Raw genomic sequence first — 22,213 nt, 5'->3', positions numbered from 1 at the left:
AATAATAATAATAATAATAATAATAATAATAATAATAATAATAATAATAATATACTTTGGAAATAAAACAATGCTTTATTTAAATTTATAAAACAATATATTGGGGGGGGGTGATAGGGAATGCCTAGCATCAAGTTTACAATCATTTAATTTCAATGTATTATTCAAGACACTGGGAAAAAATTTTTCAGATGCTAATAGCCAAATAGTCTTTCTAAATGCCCATGTAATGTGGGTAGATATTAACAGCTTCAATGTTCAAATGTACTTCAAATGTTTGCATTGTCTGGATTATATTGTGGATTTTATAACCCACCCATCTTGAAACCTGGGGAATGAAGGTACAGTCACTTCAAATACAGTCACCCCTCCTAATGCTAATCCTAATGAATATATACGGAGGGGTGACCTCTGCTATTTGCAATGGCACACGCATCCTTGCTGCACACACAGTGGGTGCTCCATTCAAGCCTATGGCATTCCCTACGGGGCTTGAGTAAGCGCGAGCCTCTGTTTTCATGGGGGGGGGTCTGGAACGATCCCCCACGAAAACGGAGGGCCAACTGTAAATCGAAATCTGTTAGAAAAGAATAAGTGGATTCTGTATATCAGAAGACACACCCAACCAGATCCTATACCAGATTCCAGAAGATGTTTAGGGTTGGACTGAGGCAAGACATCAATGAGTAGTACCTCCATGCCTGGGTAAAGGTCACGGATAATGTTTTTCTGAGCAGGTTTATAATTTGAATGAAACCAAAATACGGTGTTATGGTTTATATGGTTTATATCATGTTAGGAAGCCTGCTTCTTACATGGAGCTTATGCATCATGAAATGTGGGAGGATTGTGCCTTTGGTTCATACTTGTTCTAAAATAGTTTTATCCAAGAAACAGTTTCTTGAGGTGATGAGAAACTGACTTTTGTTCATGGGGTGCTTCAGATATTGCAAAATGTGTACATGGGAGAAGACATTACTGAGAGGAAACAATGAGGAAAATGCTTGTTATTTTGCTTTAGATGCTTTATTTTCACTTCCTTTATTTCCAGTTTTCAGACATGAGTGCTATTTTTTGTGTAATCAAAACACTACCATCTATGTAGCAGAGGGAGGTATCAGAAGGCTTGGGAAAACGAGATCAGTTGTAGAAGTACAAAAAGTATTTAGAAAAAGTGGATTCTAAGGCTGTGGTGGGGATCCTGAACAATCACAGTGAATAGTGTTGAGAAATGTTGAGTGGCCACAGAATGGAGATTAAACTTTGGATAGGGAGAACAGTGAAACAGAGGGTATGGCATGAAATATTGTGAGGTATGGTTTTGATCTGAAACAGTAAACAAGAGCATTCTATGGTGAAAGATTTTGTCGCAGAGTCCATTTATTTTTCTGGGTCCCCCCCCCCCTTCTTCTTATCAGTGAATTGATTTCTTCACAAGTCAAGAAAGTGGAAATTGTGTGGCCCTCCAGATTTTATTGAATGGTAACTTCCAGCATTCATCAGCTTTGGTTGTGCTAGTCAGCTCTACTGAGACATGCAGTTCAACAATATCTGGAGGGTCACTGTTGCTGTAGATAGTTTGCAATGTTTGAAACCACCAGTTGATTTTAATTCATAAGTTTAGAATCTCCCCTTGTTTTCCATTTATTTACTTTTTTGACTTAAAATGAAATGTTAATGTCTTTAATTTAGATTTAATTACTCAACAGGAGATAGTCCAAGAACTGGCATTCAGATAACAAAGGGGGAACTTCATAGGATTTTTCCTTTTTCTTAAAATGAATAATACACCCTTGGGAGCAATTCACAGCTGCTCTTTGCTGTCTGAATCTTAATCAAAAGTCAAAGGTGGGAGATAAATTAAATAGCTCACCTCACTCTGAAAGGTCCTCTGAGTCTCCTTGTACCATTTCCAAGGCCAATTTCAGTGGGGAGAATGGAATAGAAAAGTCTGCCCAGTGTCATGCATTTGAATCTAATTCTTCCTATTTTGTTGATGGCAGCCTTGCTTTTAGACAGGAATGGAAAGTCAAAATTCAGCAAAACATGACCTATGGCAACATCACATGGGAAAACTTGGTCAGAATAAATTAATTTTAATTGCAAAAATGTGTGCCTAGTTTAGCATTTCAAGACACAGATGAGGTTGATCTGCTGCATTTGAGATATGATTGACTTTTGCAGTTATTATGAGCTTATATTCATCTTCAGTGTTTTGAACACAAGAGTAATAATAATAATAATAATAATTATATTTATTTATTTATTTATTTATTTATTTACTTATACCCCGCTCTTCAGCCAAAAGGCTATCAGAGCGGCTAGGGCTTACAATCTAAAGATACAAGACACAAAAGGAGAAGGGAATGGCAGTAGGGAAGGGGAAAAGTCCAGCAGATCTTCACTCCCTCTGATGCCTGGACCATGGCAGATGGACTGGAGGGAGGGCTCTTCTTCTTACTCTTACTGAACATTTTATATTTTTATCTTGAAAATATATTTGGGGGTGGAGGGTAAGCACTGCAGAAATGTTTTAACACTATAGGAATATAGTCAGTTTTGGGTACGTGTGATTGTAATATTTGTGTAAGACAACTATTCACCTGTAATTTCCATTTTTCTACACTGCCTTCAATGGACCAGTTTGGTTTGGATTCCAATTGCTAATATTACTGTAGAGTGATCTCTTCTGGTATGTATTTATCATAGATGGAATATGTGGTTTTGTGATTGCTTGCATGCTCGTTTTTGTTTCTTCCTTTTCTGTATTTTGTTGTCATTTGTGAATGTGCCAAGTGTAAAATCACTTAATTTCTAAATTCAAGAAATACAAGTATATGAATAATGGTAAACATCTGTAGCTATGCAATATGTTAAAATGTTTGTTTCCCACTTCTTTGCCTCAGGTGAGAAACCATTTAAATGTGAACAGTGCAGCTATGTGGCATCAAACCAGCATGAAGTAACTCGGCATGCAAGGCAGGTTCATGATGGTCCAAAGCCACTGGCCTGCCCTCACTGCGAATACAAAACAGCTGATCGAAGCAACTTCAAGAAGCACGTCGAGCTCCACGTCAGCCCACGCCAGTTTCTTTGCCCAGTCTGTGAGTATGCTGCATCCAAGAAATGTAACTTGCAGTATCACATCAAATCCAGACATCCTGATTGTTGTGATATCACAATGGATGTTTCAAAAGTAAGGCTACGGACTAAAAAGAATGAAGCTAACACTTCGGAAGGTGTTAGTAGTGATAATAATAACAATAACAGTAAGATGGAACAAGTACAAGTGGAGAAAGATGTAACTGAAAAGAAAAACGAGACAGCTACAAATGAAGAGAAGAAGGAAAACCTTTCAAAAGAAGAGAAAAAAGAAAATCTATCAAAAGATGAAAAGAAAGAAAACCTATCAAAAGAAAAGAAAGTTGGTTTAGACAAAGTGACAACACGAAGTCGCAAAACAATTTCCAAAAGCAAGGAAGCAGACATAAAAACTGAGACAATGGCTGAGAAAACTGGTAAAACAAAGAAACTAAAAAGAAAAGCAGAAACCAACTCTGCTCCTTTGGCAAAAGAAACTGATGATGTAATTGCGAAAAAGAAGAAGAAATCAGATAAGAAGTCCCCCAAATGTCAGTATTCTGAACACAGTGATAGTAAATTGGAAGACACCAAAAAGCAAAATGCTTGTCTTAAAAAGAACAAAAAAAAGAAAGATCTGAAGAACAAGCCTGTTAATAATAACAGAAAGCCTGACTGTGAGAATATTGTGGATGAGGATCCTGTCCCTAAAGAACCTCTTCTTAGAGTAGAGGACAAAAGGAAAGCATGTAATGGTCCTTGCAGTGAGCAGCAGCCTATTCCTTCAGATACTGAGGAGAACCAGTTGGTCTCTGGTGAGAACATACAGGATCTAGAGGCACCATCTACACAACCTGTGGACAAAAATGTAGAGCTGGGAATGAAAGACCAAGAAATGCTCGTGGCAGAGGAAGGGACTGCAAAAGCTGTTTTTGAGAATGAAATTGGAATAGATCGGGCAGGAACCTCTCAGATCAGTTCTGTCAACTTGAATGCTACCTTGGAAAAAGAGACAGCTATGCTGGAGGACACATTACCAGATGTGGCCCAAAATATTCATGCAACACAAATACATGAGATGGAAATGCTGTCTAATCCTGCTGTGGTACAAGGGACTCAGCCAATGGAAACATGTGAGAGAGAGACTGTGAGCAGTCCACTTCAAGATGATGACAGCTCTACAGAAGAATTGCAAGCTGAAGACCCAGCAGCAGGAGCCTCACCATCCCGGGTGCCAGAAAAACCTCAGCAAAGCACTAAAACAGGCCTGGTTTCTGTAGCATCGGGTGGCACAGTAATGAATGAAAGTCAGGAAATGGAAGAGGATGAGGGCATCCACAGCCATGATGGCAGTGATATAAGTGACAACATATCAGAGGGCAGTGATGATTCTGGTTTAAATGGTGCTCGGATGGCACAGGAGAAAACAAGTCAGAAACCACCTGAAGAAATGGCAGAAACCAAGGTCACCAAGGAGAACTATGTATGTATATTCTGCGATCGCTCATTTAAAAAAGAAAGTGAATACAGTAAACACTTGAAACGTCATTTAGTAAATGTCTACTATCTTGAAAAGGCAACAAAGGGCCAAGATTAACCAAATGGTGGTTTAATGACAATTTATCCTTCCTAGATAAAATGTTATAGAGCTTAGGTACAGTTCTTGTAGAATCTTTGCTTAAGCTCAGTTTGCTTATACTTTTTTAAGTTCTTGGTTTTTTTCTCAACCTTTGATGAAGCGTTGCTCTAATTAACTGCTTGTATCTCTTTGATTTGAGAGGGCAAGTAAGTATGTAAGTTCGTGGCTTGCTAATTTGGCTTGAGTCCTTGGGATAGAGCCCTGGAATCACTTCAGTATTTCTGTTGGCTTACAACAGAATTGTACACAAGTTAGCTTGTTTATGAACAGTGGCCTTGGGGCGCTGTCCACTGGGAGTGTCTCCTGCACAAACTCTGTAGGAATGAACTGTTGTGTTTTTGCAGAATTCTGTTTTTTTTTTAATTATTATTATTATTATTATTATTATTATTATTTTCATAGAGCTTGAGCAGGGGATACTAGCAATTAATGAAGCCTGCAATATGGGCCGGACCATGTATTACACTCCAAGGAGACATTTCAGCCTGGAATGGGTCTCAGGTTTGTGGTAGGCATCTCTTCCTCTCCAGATGTGAACCAGGAGTTGTTTGCATGTGATATCTTCCCGATTTCCTAGTTTAGATTCCTTTTCTTTGACTCTGTTTATTATACACATTTGCCACCGAGTCAGATTACTTTACTGTGATGTGATTACAAGCCGTTGTAGGGGTATAATATGAACAGAAGAACTGTGTGCATCTTTCCTAAAAATTTGGAAACATCCATGAGATTTGGTTCTGAACATGTAGTTCTGCAGTTCAGAATATACATCTATCTGTGGGCAGATCCTTTCTAGGGACAGATTGGCTGATTAGGGAGATGGCTTCTCTGATAAACAAAACGCAGTCCATTTCACTCATCACTCTCCTTTAAGGAGAGAGTCTTAAGTCTGGGGATGAAGCCCTGAGGTTCTTAACCTGGGAAATATCTCCCTGGAATGTGCCAAGTACACAGGCTATCAGTTCTTATTGACAAAAGTCTTAAATAAATGGGATCTTAAAAATGGGAATGATACCACTCTGCATTATTTTAGCCTTGTGGGTGCGTAAAAACTCATTAACTAAATTATGAAAAACCCAATGGCTTGTTTTGTAAAAAGAGCACTTTCGGGAAGAAATTGAGGTTGGCTCACAATAAACCAATACATGACCATTTTGTTAATTTGTATGTACAGTTCAGGTCCCTCAATCATGATCAGCAAGCCAGATTTTTACCCACCCTCCCCCATTTTTGATTGGTGAATCCATTGGTTGATAAATACTACTTTAAGACAAGGTGGTCATTTCTTTTTGTGCTTTAAGAGAAGAAAAATATTGCACATAAATGTTTTTATTTTTACCTATGCAGTTTAAGCCTTTAGGAGTTGTTGTGTTGTATAGTGGATTTTATATATGCATGTTTGGTTTTGTTAAAGAATTTCCTTCCCTTTATCTTGACACTTCGAGGTTTGTTGTTTACCAAGGCTGCTGTTTTGGGGGTTTTTTTCTCCCCATCTTTTGACTGCAATTTTCTGTCTCTATCGGTCTTTTAAAAGTTTGTGGAATAAGGATGCTTAACTAGCATTAATTACTGAATTTGGAATAAATCGTGCTTTCATCCTTAAGAAAGTACTCCTGTGCAGAACCCATTTAAATAAATTCCAGCTGTGAAAAATACATGGAAAGCATTAGCTCATTGCATTAAAATTTTTGAGAGGAGCTTTTCTTAATAAATTATGCCTGGTAAATGAAAGCTGAAAACGTTATCCATATTCCATACACAAGCTAGGATGCAGAGGAGGAAGAGCCTCTGGATCTAATAATAACACCAATAACAATACCATATTGCCTGTTTTCTCATGCAGATGATACTTTTGTGAGGTTACTACTAAACAGGTAGAGAAAAGTGTTTTCCAGCCCCCATTAAAAATGAAAAGCAGATGCACAGGAACACTCTTTGTCTTGGTGTCCTTTGCATTTCAAAATGTGTAGTTACTAGGGGAACATAAATATAAATGGATGTTTATTAAATTCTGTGACATCAATAAAGAGCCTCAGAAATATCCAAAATTAATGCAGAACAGAACATTTTTCAAATTTCCATATTTTTGCATTTGAAAAATTGGTAGCCTTTGCACTTGTTGCAATCATTTCCATCAGTCCTGAATGAATTTCAAAATGGATCGTGTTCCTTTCCCACTGGACTGAGATTTGCATATCAAAATCCTGATAAGTAACAAACCTCGAATTAGGGCAGATGTAAACATTCCTGTTCTTTATTCAATCAAGTTTTAATTAAATTAATTAGCATAATCTTTTTATAGTTGACGTACAGAAAAATTTAAATGATTGGATATTTGAATTGTAAATTTGTTGACACTGAGAGAATGGTAATTTAAGACTGGTTTATTAATAGTTCAGACTTCCTTAACATTTTGGAATACATAAGCAATGGGGAAACTGCCGATAGTTAGGAAAATTGACAAAGGAACACATATCCCCTTTCAAATCATTTCTAGTTTTCCTGTGTTTGTAGATATAAATATTTTTTGTAATAAGAAAACAGGCAAACATGGAAATGCACACTGTCAAAGAATATAGACAGTTGGGAAGCCTTTCAGTGCACATTATATTACTATGTTCATGCACTGTTGTGTCTCATTTGTTTTGACTTGTGCAGAAGGACTCCCTGATTGACTGTGCCTCCAGTATGGCTATCAAGGTAGTTTTATGCTGCAAAAATAATAAAGCAAATTATATTTATCCTCCCAAAACAGTTGAGCTTGCACTAGCTTGAATTGTGTTTAGTCCCCCCCCCCCACTCTTCCTTTCTGCTTGAATATTTTGTGGTTTCATTTTAACATACCTTGACTGAATAGAAGAACCTGATACTTCTGTGTGTGTAAAGGAGGAGTTGGGAGATTTGTAATAGGAGGCCAAAGATCTAAGGGAGAAAAATCCCTTTAGGACAGAAATAAATTGTTTAACATTAGTTATTTGTGTAGATTATGTTCAAGACTCGCTCTGACAATCATTATCAACTGAGAATCAAATTGCAACTATATTTATGTTGAACCATTAAACACTGCTGAAATGTCTTCCTAACCAATTAGCTAGGATAATGTTAGACACAACTTTATTGTTGGATATAAAATATTGTTATTGTTTTGGAGAAAGTTTGGACAGAGGCTAGAAACGTCACTTCTGTGTAGGCAAGGTTCCCCCCCTCTCTTGCTATTTTTAAGAGAGCTTCCATTTTTTAAGAAGAGAGATTTTTTTTAAAGCATTTTTAAAAACCCACTTGGTTGAAAAGGACAAACTAGTGGCAGTAGATCTAGTGATGTTAGATTGTTTGACATTACATGAAAAATACTGTTATGTTGCTAGCATATGACTAGGACTAAAGATGTCACACTTGGAATGGCTACAGAAGACATTGCCTGTGTTGGCTACTACTGTTCATGAACACGAGAGTGCAAAACCCTTAAGTATTAAAAAAAGAGATCTTCCAGTGATGCGATCAGTGTGTCCGGAGATATATATTGAATATTGTGATGGATTTGAACTTCCAATACATTCTCACCATGTTGTCCGTTTAGAATAGAGAGAATTAAAGATTACAGTTGGATAGTTTTAAGCTATAGCAATAAAAATGGATGATTTCTGATGTCTTAATGTTAGACGTTTCTAATGAATAAGCAAAATTAGGGTTAAATGTAGATAACTTAATGAGTTTCTTCTCTAAAGTAGTTATTCCTTAAATTGACCACTTGGGTCAGATGAACTTTGGATATATCTTTCCAGCTTTTTCCTTACTCAAGAGCTTCTCTCAGCAGCAATGCTTGTTGTAACATCTCAGACTTGACACATACTGCATTATTAGCTCACATTGTTGGTGCCACGCTGGACATTGTGGCTAAACGGAATAGCAGTGTTTTTGGAAACAGACATTGTTAACTCAGTGCTATAAGTAACCTAAGAATTTTAATAACTTGGAACTTGGAATAAACTTTAATATTGCTGCTATATGGAGGTTGATTGACCTAAGGGCTGGAATATTAAATTCTTTTTACAGTACAACCTGACAGGTCCATTTGTTGATAATATTGTTGATTTCAAAATGTTCAGCTCTTCTGATTGGTTGTAAACACAAATTCAGTTAGATATATTGGGATACTGATTGTGTAGCTAACCGTGCTGAGATACAAAATTAATTGCTTCCAATTAGCTTAAGGAATTGTTTCACGCATATGTATATACATCTTTTCCTTCCTTAAAAAAATCACACTAGCTAAAGAACTTTTTGTAAGCTGGCACTGAAACATTTTATGTTTGGTTGCACCGTGTTTGAAGCTTTTTATAGTGCAATACGTGTATTATTCTCTCAACTTAAACCAAAGGTAATTTTTTTCATGCTTTCTATCTACTGTAGTGCATGAAGAGCTTTTTATACGTTTGTGATAGTTGTAAAATCAGAACAGATCACATGTCTTGTTTTTTTTTAATTTACCTGAACAATATACAACCCTTTGTTAAAAATGTAAGGTGTTAAAACTAAAATGCATATTAACCCTTGAGTGTATTTTCCTAAACATAGTTATAAGTCAATAAACTTTATTAAGGAATGCATGTAGCTTTCATTTGTCTGTTTTAATATTAAAAAAATACTGGCATACCACAGTAAACAAAGACGATGTGTTCGTGGGCATTACTTCTTTAACAGAAAATTTAGTAACACAGGCAGAAGGACCATGGAAAGAATAGGGAGTGGTTCCTGCACCATAAAAAAGCAGCATCAGTTCAACATGCTTCATCAATTTTTTTATCCAGACTCTAACAATATGCACATAGGAAATGAAAAAATAGGTCAGGTAAGCCTTGCATTAATGAACGAAAACGTTTTGAACTTTATAGAGAGATTCAAAGACTTCTTCCAATAGGCATCTAGGGGTGATTCCTCACCACCACCACCAGTTATGGTTTTCATTTTGGTGACTAGAGCTGCATCCAGACTCCATAGTTTGACACTGCTTTAACTTGCCTGGCTCAATGCTGTAGAATTCTGGGAATTGTATTTTGTGGTGGCGACCACAACTTTCAGTTCTTTTCCAGCTAAAGTGTTAATGCATTGTTTACTACAGACACACTGTTGCAACGCAACAATGAAAGCCTGTGTTTCTCCAGTCTGTCTTCACTGTTTAAAACCATTGTTTTAAAAGTGTACTGTTTTAAACACTGTTATCTTTTTAACTGTTAATTTTATTCTTTTAACAAGCCTTTTGTTTTACTGTTGTAATAACTTAATTCTGTTTTAAATGCATCACTTTTGTATGTTTTAGATTGTGTTGTTCTTTTAAATTGTAAGCTGCTCTGAGTTCCAGTTTTGAAGGTAAAGCAGGATAAATACAGCAATCATAATTCTCTCAGTGCTAATGCTGCTTAAAAATCTTTCCTGCAAGAGACTAGATATGGGACAAGAAGGAAAAGGGAGTTAGGGTGTAAAAAGGAGCTTTGATTTACTTTCTTAAGTGAGGTATGCCTATAAAAGCACTGGGTTTAATTTTTTTCAATTGGTTTAGATACATTTACAACACAACTGCCCCAACCAACAATTATTTGCTTTAGCAGTCAGCCCTCCCTATGCAAATGGGGTTTTTTTTAATCCATGGATTCAAGCATCCATATATCCAAAAAGCAAACCTTGATTTTCCAATTTTATGTAGTGAACACGATTTTACTATGCCATCCATTTGACATCCCATCTGTAATGGAGGAAAACTTGTGACCAGATTTCTACAAAGCCATCTTTATTTCCCAGTTACTTTTTCAGTTAGAGCAGTAGAGCAGACTACAAAGTACCCTCCTTTCTGGGAGACCTTGTGAAGTTTTCAATACTATGCTGTTTCTATCCAGGAAGCCTCCAATAATACAGAAATAAGATGCTTTTACAAAAAAACTCATTGTTACCATCCAAGATGGAGAAGAATATTAGTATATTATTTAGATGGTTTGGTTAGACTTTAACACTAGCTCTGTTTTTGTGTGCCTTCAAGTTGTTTTCTAGTGAACCTATCACAGGGTTTTCTGGGGCTAAGAGTTGCCCAGTGGTTTTCCATGGAGAAGTGGGGAAATTGAACCTTGGTCTCCAGAATTGTAATCCATCCGTCAGACCACTACACCACGCTCTCACCCACTCTGTTACTTCCTTCCAAAACTTTTCACCTCGGGACATTGTAACTACTTACGTTCCACTGAATCTATAACTATCTTCTCCATCAAGTTTTTAAAGGGCCCCTATTGATTCTATGTAGTTAAGTTTGACAGACATGCCACCTGTGAAGTACATGTTGCTTTGCTGCCGCTGTAGCTCATTTAAAGTGGGACATAATCAAATTCTAGGAGTCTTGGTCGATCGTATGCTGAACAAAGCCAATATGATTCTAGGCTGCATCAATAACAGTATAGTGCAGGGGTAGGCAACCTGCGGCCCGCGGGCCGGATGCGGCCCGGCGAGGCCTTGGGACTGGCCCAGCCAGGTCCTGCCGCCGATTGCTGCCGGGGCCTTTGGCCTCTCGCGCGCAGGGGCAAGGGGGGCAATTGTCTATAGACGCCTCAGAAACATGCATTTATATTAACATTTTTAAAAGAATCAGCAATTATTTTTGCGTGTTCTCCACTTTTTAAAAAAAAGTGTCCACCATTTGAAAATGTTGTCCTACATTTGTCCCGGTTTATTTATTTATTTAATTTTTTTTAAAAATTAATTATTTTTTGGCTTCGGCCCCCCAGTTGTCTGAGGGACAGCAACCCGGCCCCCGGCTCAAAATGGTTGCCTACCCCTGGTATAGTGTCTAGATAAAGAGAAATAATAGTGCCACTCTTCTGCTTTGGACAGACCTCACCTGGAGTACTGTGTCCAGTTCTGAGCACCATAATTCCAAAGGGAGTGACCAAAGGAGGGCAACCAAAATGGTGAAGGGTCTGGAAACCATGTCCTTTAAGGAGAGATTTAGGGAACTAGGTATGATTAGCCTGGAGAAGAGAAGGTTAAGGGGTTTTATGATAACCCTGTTTAAATATTTGAAGGGATGTCATATTGAGGAGAGAGCAAACTTGTTTTCTGCTGTTCCATAGTGTAGGACCTGGAGTAGTGGATTCAAACTAAAGGAAAAGAGATTCCACCTCAACATTAGGAGGACCTCACTGACAGTAAGAGCTGTTCAGTAGTGGAGAACACTCCCTTGGAGAGTGGTGAAGTCTCCTTCTTTGGAGGTCTTTAAACAGAGGTAGGAGGAGGAAGATGTAGTGGCAGAGGAGGAGGTGTGAGAAAGAAGAAGTGGGAGGAAGAGAAGGAAGCAGCTGGAGGAGGAAGAGGAAGAAGAATCAGGAGGAAGTGGAAGTTGTGGCAGGAGGAGGAAGAAGCTACAGCAGCAGGAGCCGCCCACCCGCCGCCAGTGAAAGCTGGGATAAGGAAGAACAAATCCCATTGTCTCCAATAGTTGCATGGCTGCACCACCATTGGGAACAATGCAGATTTGAGCATCTGTGGATTTTGATATCTGTTGGGGGGTCTGGAACGGATCCCTGCGGATATTGAGTGCCAACTGTATTAGCAGTTCATGGTATGTGCCACAAGCTCCTCCTGGTTTTGTTTTTGCAGTGAACAAACTTGGCCTCACAAAATTCAGTTAGTTGCTCTCCTGCTTCATTTCTTGATCCTAGGCCTATTTTTCTTACAATCTTTGAATCTGCTGTTTCCTGTTTTGGCATCCCAGTTGCCTATATTGAGATGAAGTCCTGTTTATCAATTTTCTTCTCAACTCCAGCATGAAATCTTTCCATTTCCTCTTCTGTCGTTGGAACATAAACTTGAATTACAGTTGAATTGATAGGTTTTCTCAAGTCTTACTGATATTCAGTCACTGATCTACTGCTTTTGCTACATCTCTCCTCACTATTAATGCTACCCCACTTCTTAGATTTTTATTTCCTGAGTAAAACATGTGGCAGTTATCAAAACATCCCTTTCCTGTCCTCCTTAACTCACTCACCTCAAGTAATGCAATGTTTATATGTTCCATTTCTTGTTGTACTGTGTCTAGTTTCTCCAGTTCCTGCTTCTCACATTACATGTTTCTATATGTGTTATGCAGCTTTGGACTTTCCTTTTGCCTCTGAGCAGGTCAGAAACTTAACATTCATTCAGCTTGAGTCCAGTTGTACCATTAGCCACGGCTTTTTGTAATTGTCCTCTGCTGTATCCCATTGAGTGTGGTCTGACCCGGGAGTTTCATAGTCAAGAAAAATAGTCCAACAAATGTCCTAAGAAAAAGCTATTTTGTGGCTTAAATTATGCAAATGGCGATGTGACATAATTGTTTTATATAATTTACACTGGTTATACTAGCCATGGGGAGAGTAAAGCCCTGAAATCTTACACAGAAATTTCCCTGAATTCTGAGGTTTACCCAGACAATAATACTAGTATACCTTTGCTTCCTTAAAGACCAGATGGTTTTAATTAAAAGAAAAGCCATCTCTCAGAGGTGCTTTGATTGTGAGTTCCTGCATGTCAGGAGATTGGACTGGATGGCCCTTGTGGTCTCTTCCAGCTCTATGATTCCATGAAAGATCAGGGTTTGCCAAATATAACATTCTGTGCACCTCTGGAATTACAGTATACATGGAATCCTGCTGATAGTTTAGACTTTCTACTGTGCAATATTGAATGCTGCCGAATCATAGGGCACTCATTCATTCCAGTTCCTGCCTTGTCAGGCAAAACACACTTTCCTAGTCAGCAGAAAGACTGATTTTATTGTTTAGCATGGATAAATGTGCATGTCAATACAACTGCATGTCCTCTCCAATGACCCCTAGTGCTAAGAGGCTATTTCTGAGTCATGTACAAACACATGCTTCACAGTTTCTATCACACATATATAGAAAATTCAGAAAGTGACTTGACTCTGCTTTATAGTTTTTTTTAGTTATTAGTGTTTTACTGCTTTAGGACAAAAACTTTTGTGAAGACAATAGTAGGCTTAACACACACACGGCCCAAAAACATGTGCCACACTAAGAGTAGCTATCTAATGCATAAATATAACCCCCCCCTTCAACAGAAGAGGCACCCTATACTTTTAGTCTCCCAATAAAATACAGTAATAACAATCCCCAAATTTGTCTTGCAAGCATTCTTAATGCTTTATATATGCTGCAGCAGTGACAGAGGTTCAGTTTTCTTTTCCTGACAACACTCACCTGCCAAAACTAAAGGAACATATTTCAAGAGATTCTATGATGTTCTGCCAAGACCAGCATGACAAGGGTAAATGGCAGTACTGGAGAATGAAACACAAAACAGCATATTTCATTTTTCAGTAATACTTGACCTTTATAAATGTACATCTCAATATATTTTACAAAATAAAAATGCATTCTGTGTGAATAACTGTCCACGGTCTTTGTGTGTTTTAACGCTGAGAACTTCCGTCATCTCCAACTTCTTACATTTTAAACTTTGATTATTTTTTCCCTTGATTTATATTTGCTTTTAAATTTTTGACAAGGGATGGTGGTCTTTTAGTCTTGTAGGCTGAGCTTCCTTTCACACGGGGCCCTTTGATGTCAACGATGTATGGCAGCAGGGGCGATTTACGTACTGTGAGTGCTGTCCCTTTGGGAGTATAGCATCGTAGATGGACTTTGTTGTTTGAATGAGCTGTCACAGCAACCCAGCCTGCACAGAAAAAACACTCAATTACAAAATGAAATCAGAACACTGGACTACTATGAACATCTATTTGAATGGAGCAGGATCATCTCAAAAGAGTTTCCTTCTTCATTTTAAAACAAAACAAAGGACTTGTTTGGAAAATGCTCCTTTTTAATGCCTAGTCCAAAGTTCGGATATTCATTAAGATTAAAACACAGGATAAGAAATTAAAACTCATTTTTTTCAAAAAGGTTACTGCACTGTGTGTACTCCATTTGCAACTATCAGAACAAAACAAAATGACTTCATTTGATCACAAGTTGCCACCCTGCAAAAAGTATAATTGAGAACATTTTTGCAAATTACCAGCAGATGAAAACTTTATGTCTGCCACTGCCTCAGCTTCACCAATTCCTTCCAACATCACATCCTGGGAGCTCAATGGTGGAAAATCTTTCATCCGGTCTTCACCTCCCATTGGAACCTTGTATTACAAGTTAGAAATGAAAACTTTAAAAAGTTTTTACAAATAATAAAACAAAACAAAAAAAAATTAAGAATACTTAATTAGCATCAGTTCAGGTATTTTCACAGAAATAGTTACAAGTGCTTATAATTGGTATTATTTAGAGATTACCTGTCACATACATTAATAACTTGGAATAGAAACAAAACATGAAGGGAAAGCAAGGGGAAATCAATACTGTAGTGGAGACTTGGAACTAGTTTCAGAAGTTGTCATAAAACTCAAAGTAATGATAAGATGCCTTCGAAAGGCATATGTAGAAGCTGGGGGGAGGATCTCTGTTGTTGGTTAGTGTGTGCCTTCAAGTCATTTCTTACTTATGGCAACCTATTACTGAGGGCCTGAAGAGACAGGCCAAAATAAAGCTGCTTGGGGTCAACTTTGCAGATATGCTGTTTAAATGGCATCTTAAGAGGCCAGAACCTGCACCAAAACTGCGCTCCAGTCCTTAGGACTGGATCGTGGCTTTGGCGCAGCTTCCGACCTCTTAGGACACATACATCATTTAAACGGCATACCTCTAAAGTGACCTGAAGCAGCTTTATTCTGGCCTGTCAGGGCACCGAGTTGTCTTGGCAGAATTTGTTCTGAGGGGATTTGCCTTTCCCTTCCACTAAGACTGAGAGACTTGCCCAAGATCACCCAGTCAATTTTTATGGCCAAGCAAGGATTTGAACCCTGGTCTCCCAGTGTCCTAGTCCAACAATCAAACCACTGCACCACACTGGCTCTTTGGCCCTCTATATATTGTACTGCAGTTCCCATAATCCCTTATCTCTGTCCACGTTTAATTAGGGCTTCTGAGAACTGAGATCAAAAATATTTTGAGGACCCAATACAAATGAAGATTGCAAGGGGAGTGCACAATGAAAATAGAACACTTTAAAAAATGAGGGAAGATAGGATTGAACAAGAAAAGAAGAAAGGGAACAAAATGTAGAAAGAAAACAGGAAGGCAGGGTGATAAACATTGAAATAGTGGTAGCAAAGATCTGAATAAGAATGTAAGATAGGCCAGTGGGAAGAACAATGCTGTACTCCAGACATTAAGTGAGACAAACTGAATATGAACTCAGAGAAATAATACAACAGAATGACATTGGATATTTAAAACAACTTGCCCAAGCTATTACAGGGAAGGAAGAAATTGCCTGAATACTCATCCACAATGCACTTTGATAGCAGTGCAAGCTGCCGTTTACTGTTGAAGAGCTCTGGCTTAGTATGTTACTTACAGACTGAATAGTTTCTGAAACAGAACTGCCTTATATGTGCATGTTCCCAGGTTTATAAAGCCACTCTTTTGAACTACTTCAAGGTTCAAAGGCAAGGCAAGATGTGGGTAGTCTCATATGGCATGTATCCAAGTTCATTGTTCAACAAGTAGAGCCCAAAATGAATGAAATTTCTTCCCATTTACCAGTGCAAAGGGCTATGGGCATTTAGTCAATTATATTAGTTTATGGTACAGTAAAGAGAGTAAAGTTTTGACATTCAAGTGGAACTACTAAATGACTTTGGCCAAGCGCTTGTTTCTTAGCACTATTTCTCAGACGTTTCAAGCCATAATAAGACTTGGATTATAAAGTAATTTGTATGCCAAAAGATAGGACAAATGAACACAAATTTAAATCTGTCATGTACCCTGGTCCTTTGTGAAACAGTACACTGTGCAGGGAGGCTACTTCTTAATGTGGCTTTAACAGCAAAATAATCAATTTGCACTAAAACTGATAGGACACTCTCCAATTCTATCTACTTTACACAGATTGGACAGGAGCAAAACAATGTCAAGTATTATTTCTTCCTTGCATAAAGTGCAAGACCACCAAGACAGGGAGAACTTGTCCAAGACAATGCAGTCATGGTGCTGGCTAAGAGCACAACAAGGCTTGCCTTGTGTTAGGACCAAGAGGCACAATAATGAATGTCTTTGGAATAAGAGAAATCACAAGGCATTAGCCTTCATAGATTTTCCAACAGTGTACAGTCAGTACTGGCTTACCTTCAGCAATGTTTGACCTGCATGTTTTTGATAGACAGCATCTGCTTTTTCTACTGTAGTGATGTGCACAGGCAACAAATTTGAGGCTACAACAGAAAACCAGGAGGGCCGGTCCCCCTATGGAGTAATAAAAATGACTTAACTGAAATAAATTCTCTGTTTAAAAACAGCTTCAATAACAAGTTAAACAGGCTCAGTTTAACAAACTTTCTATATTTGATAATGACTTAACACTCTGTAGTTGACAGTGACTTATTTTTTGAAGGCTGGTATTCTAAACTGGACAAGATTCATATTGTTTTAATCACTCCTGAATCCACAGTTTCTTAAAGAGACACAGGACTTTCAGTGTGACAGTACTCTTCTTATAACTGCTTCATCTTTACATTTAATACAACTTTCTAAAATAATTCAAGTTTCCATCTTGGAAAACATAGCAAAAAATTCATGAAAGCTATCTTGCCTTATTAACTAATAATCCTTTGTAACATAGACAAATAGAAAACCTTGAAATGTACAGACAATGGAGAAGGGTATGTTCATACGTTAACAGTAAAGTCTATTTGGCTGTTATACCTGCACTCATGTTCACACTCACCTAATTTTTGCTTTCATAACACAGCATAATTTCCTAATACAGCCCACCTGCCACAACCATGGGCTTGCCATTTGTGGATTTAAGCATCCGCAGATGGCAAGCCCCACTGGGCCTAATGGCAATGTGTATACACAGCTGTGGCAGCTCGGCCATGCACGTGCTCACTGCCTTTAAAAAAACCACAGGACTTGAGGTCATGCGTTTTTTAGCATCTACAGGGGGTCTGGAACAGAACCCCCATGGATACTAAGAGCCAACTGTATAGCCAAGCCTGGTAACCCATGCAAAGGGGTCTTGTAGCACCTTTGAAGACTAACTGAAAAAAAGAAGTTGGTAGCATGAGCTTTCATAGACTTCAGCTTACTTCTTCTGATGTATGTTCACTACAAAAGGGAAAATCAAGTAGGAAATCAGAGTCTGCAAGAAAATGCACATGCTTAAGGCATCTTCCTGTAGTGCCTAAGCATGATTTGCTATCACATTTGAACCAGGATTGTATCATATTTTCCCCCTATTCTACAATACCTCACTGCTGTTCTTTAGCTGGCCCTATGGTTTGGATCTAGAGATCTGCTTTCTCCCAAACAGTACTTGGTCAAGGATTGGGAGACTTGCTGAATGTGATATAGGATTCTGCAACAATCTGAAGAACATTGTGGTGGTGGGAGTGGCGTTGGGGACAGTTTGGGGACGAGGAGAAGGGTTCCCAGGCTCATCTCTTAGTGTAATGTGAAGCTTTTGTATCTTGCCCAGACTTTTATCAAAAGGAAAGTCTTTGATATGCAAATAAGCATCCTTGTTAAGTCAGCTGGATAACTGGAGCCAGGCGTGCCATAGTAATGCAGTTCTTCCTGCCAGTGCTCTCAAGCCACAGGCTACATGTTGCAAGGTGCTGGCAAGCAGTCTGTAGGCCTATCACTGGAAGACACATTCCAACACTCACTATCTCTCTTATTACAAGGTTGTTCTTTAAAAAAGAATTTCTCCCAAAGAATATTCTGATAGCTCAATTTATAGGCCTAATAACTGGACATTTTAAGTGTGAGACAGCAATAGAATTTGCACCTCATGGCATCAAGGCTTTGCTCTGCCCACATCCATAATAACTGACTTCATCTTTTTGGTGAACAAAATGTAGTTTTTATTCAAAATAACAACCACATTAGGCTAGTAAGGCATCATATAGCTTAGACATGATGGGCAGGAGACGGGGGGGGGGGGCATGGATAGCAGCACATCCACAGGGTTACCACACAGGATTATCCACACCCAAAACCACTCCCACCCAGAGGGAACAGAAGCAAATGAATTCACATGTTTAGGATGAGAGGTGATAATGTTGCAGGAAAAAGGGTAATATTTTTTAAAACAAATACAGATTGCTAATATGAGCTGTCTTGGATACCATGCAGGGAGAAAGGTGAGATATACATGTATGAGATATACATAACAGCTAAGAATGAAACCATGTGGCAGTTTTTTTTAAAAAGAGCATTCACTATCAAGAGAAGTATGACATGGCCATATCTTTTCTCTTTTCTGTGGTGACGGCTACATAAACAGATATCCTAACACTCTTTGTTTCACTGAGATTCTTCAGTCTCCATGTGGGAAGTTAATCTACTTGCAAAGATAACTACTGCAACATCTGGTCAGATTCTTTGGACACTTTTTCTGTACACATGCCGTTATTTTCTACCAACCAAAATTAAAGAGGGTTCTGGAGAAACTGAAAGCCTGCATTATTTGTGAGATTTTAATAATCCTAGCAAAGATATTACAAAACCTTGAATGTTGTTTTTATGCATGAATCGTGCAACTACTATTTACTTTTTAAAAATCTGTCTGTAATATACCTAAGCAGGTAGGAATGGATGAACACAGGCCATGTAACAACATACTGTAATACTATGCCCAATGAGAATTTGTAAGAAGTGTGAAGTAGGGCCCCGTCTCTTACCTGTAAATAATCTATTCGCCCCAGTGCAGCCAGAAACAGGGCCATTCCAGGCTTAAGCACAAATGTTCTTGGAACAATAGCACAGGTTGGCAAGACAAGTTTGACTTCTTTTTCATTTAGAAGGTTTAAAACCTAAAAATAGACCAGAGGATCAAATTCAGATCAAATATACATATTTTCATTTTTTTTTTTTTAAAAAAGCAGCACATAGATAACTTGAGATCTTGTATGACTATATCATAGTTTAAAATTAATTCATACATAATTGATAGGGGAAATGATGATACAGGTATACCTCAGTTAACAAAGTAGATTTGTTTGTAGGAGCTACTTCTTGAACGGAAACTTTAGCACCAGAGACAGAAATAACATGGAAAGAATAGGAATAGGTTCCTATGCCACAAAAAAGAAGAGCAGTTTAATATATTTAAGCAAGCTTTTTATTAAAAACTTAACATGGGTAATGAACAACCCTATCAGGTATGCCAAATAAAAATGCTTTGAACCTTCTAGAGTCCACTTGAAGGCTTCTTCTATAATGCATCCAGAAATGGCTTTTTCTTTCACTAGGCTTTGCTCCTCTCATGATTCCTATTTTGGTGGCCACACCTGCTGGGTTACACAGCCCTAGAATCATCCCTATGTATACCAAGGTTGGAAGCAAGAAGAACCACAGAGGCAAATCCTCAATGAATTGTATGTTATTTAAAGGGGGGAAACCAACACACACTCTTAACAATCACTCATGCAAGCACACAAGAACTGAGAAACAAAGGTGTTAGGTTGGAACAGAGTAAGGCCTTCTAATGGAGATGCGACCACAACTGAATTGCTTGTATAGAGGCCACTTTCTTCTTCGTGGTCTCTGCGAATCACACAAATGGGTTTATTCTGCGCCTGCGCAGCAATCCTCGGAAACTTCTAGAATCTCTAGGCAGAAAGTAATGTATCTTTCTGCAACTTTTTGGCAGTAGCCCCGCCCACCCGTATATAAGGCCCCTGGTGGCCCGCTCTTCCTCAGTTCCTTCATTCCGCCGCGCTAAGCAGCTCGAGGAACTTCGCAAGCTTTTGCTTGCTCTTCTACTTGGAAGGCTTTGACCTTTTGGAAATTCACTGACCATTCTTTCGGACTTCCCTTGGACGGACGACTTCTCATTTTGGCTTGACTCGGACTGGTAATGGACTTTCTTACCATGGGCTCTTTCAAGCAATGCACTAAGTGCGGGGTTAAAATCCCCAGAGCCGATGGCCACGACAAGTGTGTCCTCTGCCTGGGCGAGACACACATCCAGGGCACTTGTGTCCACTGCAAGGCCATGTCCGCCCAAGCCCTCAAGAATCGGGATCGGACTCTCAAGGCCGCCCTCTATGAGAGGGTTCTCAACCAGCCGGGCGGCTCTGGAGCTTCTGGGGAAGCGGATGCCCCCAAGGCCCCTAAGAAAAAAGGGGAAAAACGCTCCCACCGGGACAAGAAGCGGGCTCACTCGTCCTCGCCTCCCGCCAAGAGCCGCCGTAAGGGGCCCCCAAGCACGGTCTCAGTGCCTCCGCCTGAATCGAGGCCAGTACCATCGACTTCGCCTGTTCTTGAGCCGGTGAACACCCCGACTCCGTCTATACCGGCCCCTTCCCGGATGGTGCCGCTCGAGCCCAGAGTCCTGCTCACTAGTCACCTCTCTGTACCGGCGGACAGCCTACAGATTGTGCATGTGGACTCTGAATCGGAGGGAGAGCTTCAGGATTCTTATGCTCCATTCTCCCCTCAGAGGCCGAGGTCAAGATCTCCCTCACCTCCACCAAAGAGATGGCCGTGCTCTGCCTCACGGGACCGGGCCACCCTAGGTACTGAGGCTGACGAGGCTCTGGCTGTACCTACAGATGATCAGGACCTCTTCCAGGCATTCCCGGATCTCGTCCATGACCAGCGCACGGGACAGTACCTCATCCCGGTTGACCCGTCCCGCCTGCGCCGGGACCTCCGTGCTCACGCTCTAGCCTGTCCCCCGGATGGTGACACCTCCCGCCGGGACGACCGGGACGACCTCGGGACATCCTACCCTCTCATCAGGCGACGAAGCCCATCCCCTTCGGGGTCCGGCTCGGGCTCTCCTCGTTCCGTATCCCCTGCTTCGGACGAGGATACCCCCTTTGTGCCTCAAGGCCCTTCCGTCCCTTCACCTACGGATGACGTTCGGGCTTTTGCAGACAGAATCATACGGATGGCTGACGCCCTCAAGCTAGAGGTCGCCCACCCCGAGGACGATGCTCTCGACCCGGTGGAAAGGAGGATCCATGGTTCGGCTCCAGCTCCACCGGCCCTGGCCTACCTCCCGTCCCTGGAGAAGATCGCTAAGCGTTCTTGGGACGCCCCAGCCACCATTCCGTCAACTTCACGCCGGATTGAGAACCTCTACCGGGTTACTCCATCTGCGCCCTCCTGGCTATCTCACCATCCCAAGCTGAATTCAGCTATAGTGGAAGGGGCCCAGTCTACCTTTGCCCCAAAACCTCATCCTCGCCCGTCGACAAGGACAGTAAAAAGTTAGACGGCCTGGCTAAGAAATTTTACGCCTCTGCGGCCCTGGACTTGAAAATTGCTAACTATGCAGCTTGCATGGGGGCCTACGTTCAGCACCTGGTGGAGAAAATGGATCCCACCATTTCTGACTTGCCTGACGACAGGAGACGCATGATGGCGGCTCTCAGGAACG

At 39.9% G+C, this 22,213-nt stretch overlaps 2 protein-coding genes across 7 annotated transcripts in view; one reads left to right on the top strand and one right to left on the bottom strand.

The window, feature by feature from the left end:
• REST (RE1 silencing transcription factor) overlaps positions 1-6,389 on the top strand; it is a 26,497-nt gene extending 20,108 nt beyond the window's left edge. For 5 of the 6 annotated variants that reach the window (XM_042451100.1, XM_042451097.1, XM_042451102.1 and 2 more), the window contains exon 4: positions 2,907-5,101. In XM_042451100.1, the coding sequence (XP_042307034.1) occupies positions 2,907-4,678 (1,772 nt within the window). In that variant the 3' untranslated portion in view covers positions 4,679-5,101. Of the gene's footprint in view, positions 1-2,906; positions 5,102-5,122 lie in introns of those variants that run through there. The other variant, XM_042451103.1, reaches the window with a different exon arrangement.
• Positions 6,390-14,069: 7,680 nt separating this feature from the next.
• NOA1 (nitric oxide associated 1) overlaps positions 14,070-22,213 on the bottom strand; it is a 30,439-nt gene continuing 22,295 nt past the window's right edge. The window contains exons 5-8 of the mRNA XM_042451104.1: positions 19,506-19,637; positions 16,948-17,064; positions 14,783-14,900; positions 14,070-14,440 (exon numbers count right to left, since the gene is read on the bottom strand). Of these exons, the coding sequence (XP_042307038.1) occupies positions 14,226-14,440; positions 14,783-14,900; positions 16,948-17,064; positions 19,506-19,637 (582 nt within the window). The 3' untranslated portion in view covers positions 14,070-14,225. The remainder of the gene's footprint in view (positions 14,441-14,782; positions 14,901-16,947; positions 17,065-19,505; positions 19,638-22,213) is intronic.

This window comes from Sceloporus undulatus, chromosome 2, assembly GCF_019175285.1.
Source record: "Sceloporus undulatus isolate JIND9_A2432 ecotype Alabama chromosome 2, SceUnd_v1.1, whole genome shotgun sequence".
Classification (NCBI taxonomy): Eukaryota; Metazoa; Chordata; class Lepidosauria; order Squamata; family Phrynosomatidae; genus Sceloporus; species Sceloporus undulatus.
Note: the sequence above shows the minus strand (reverse complement) of the source record. Positions and strands in the feature narration are given on the sequence as shown.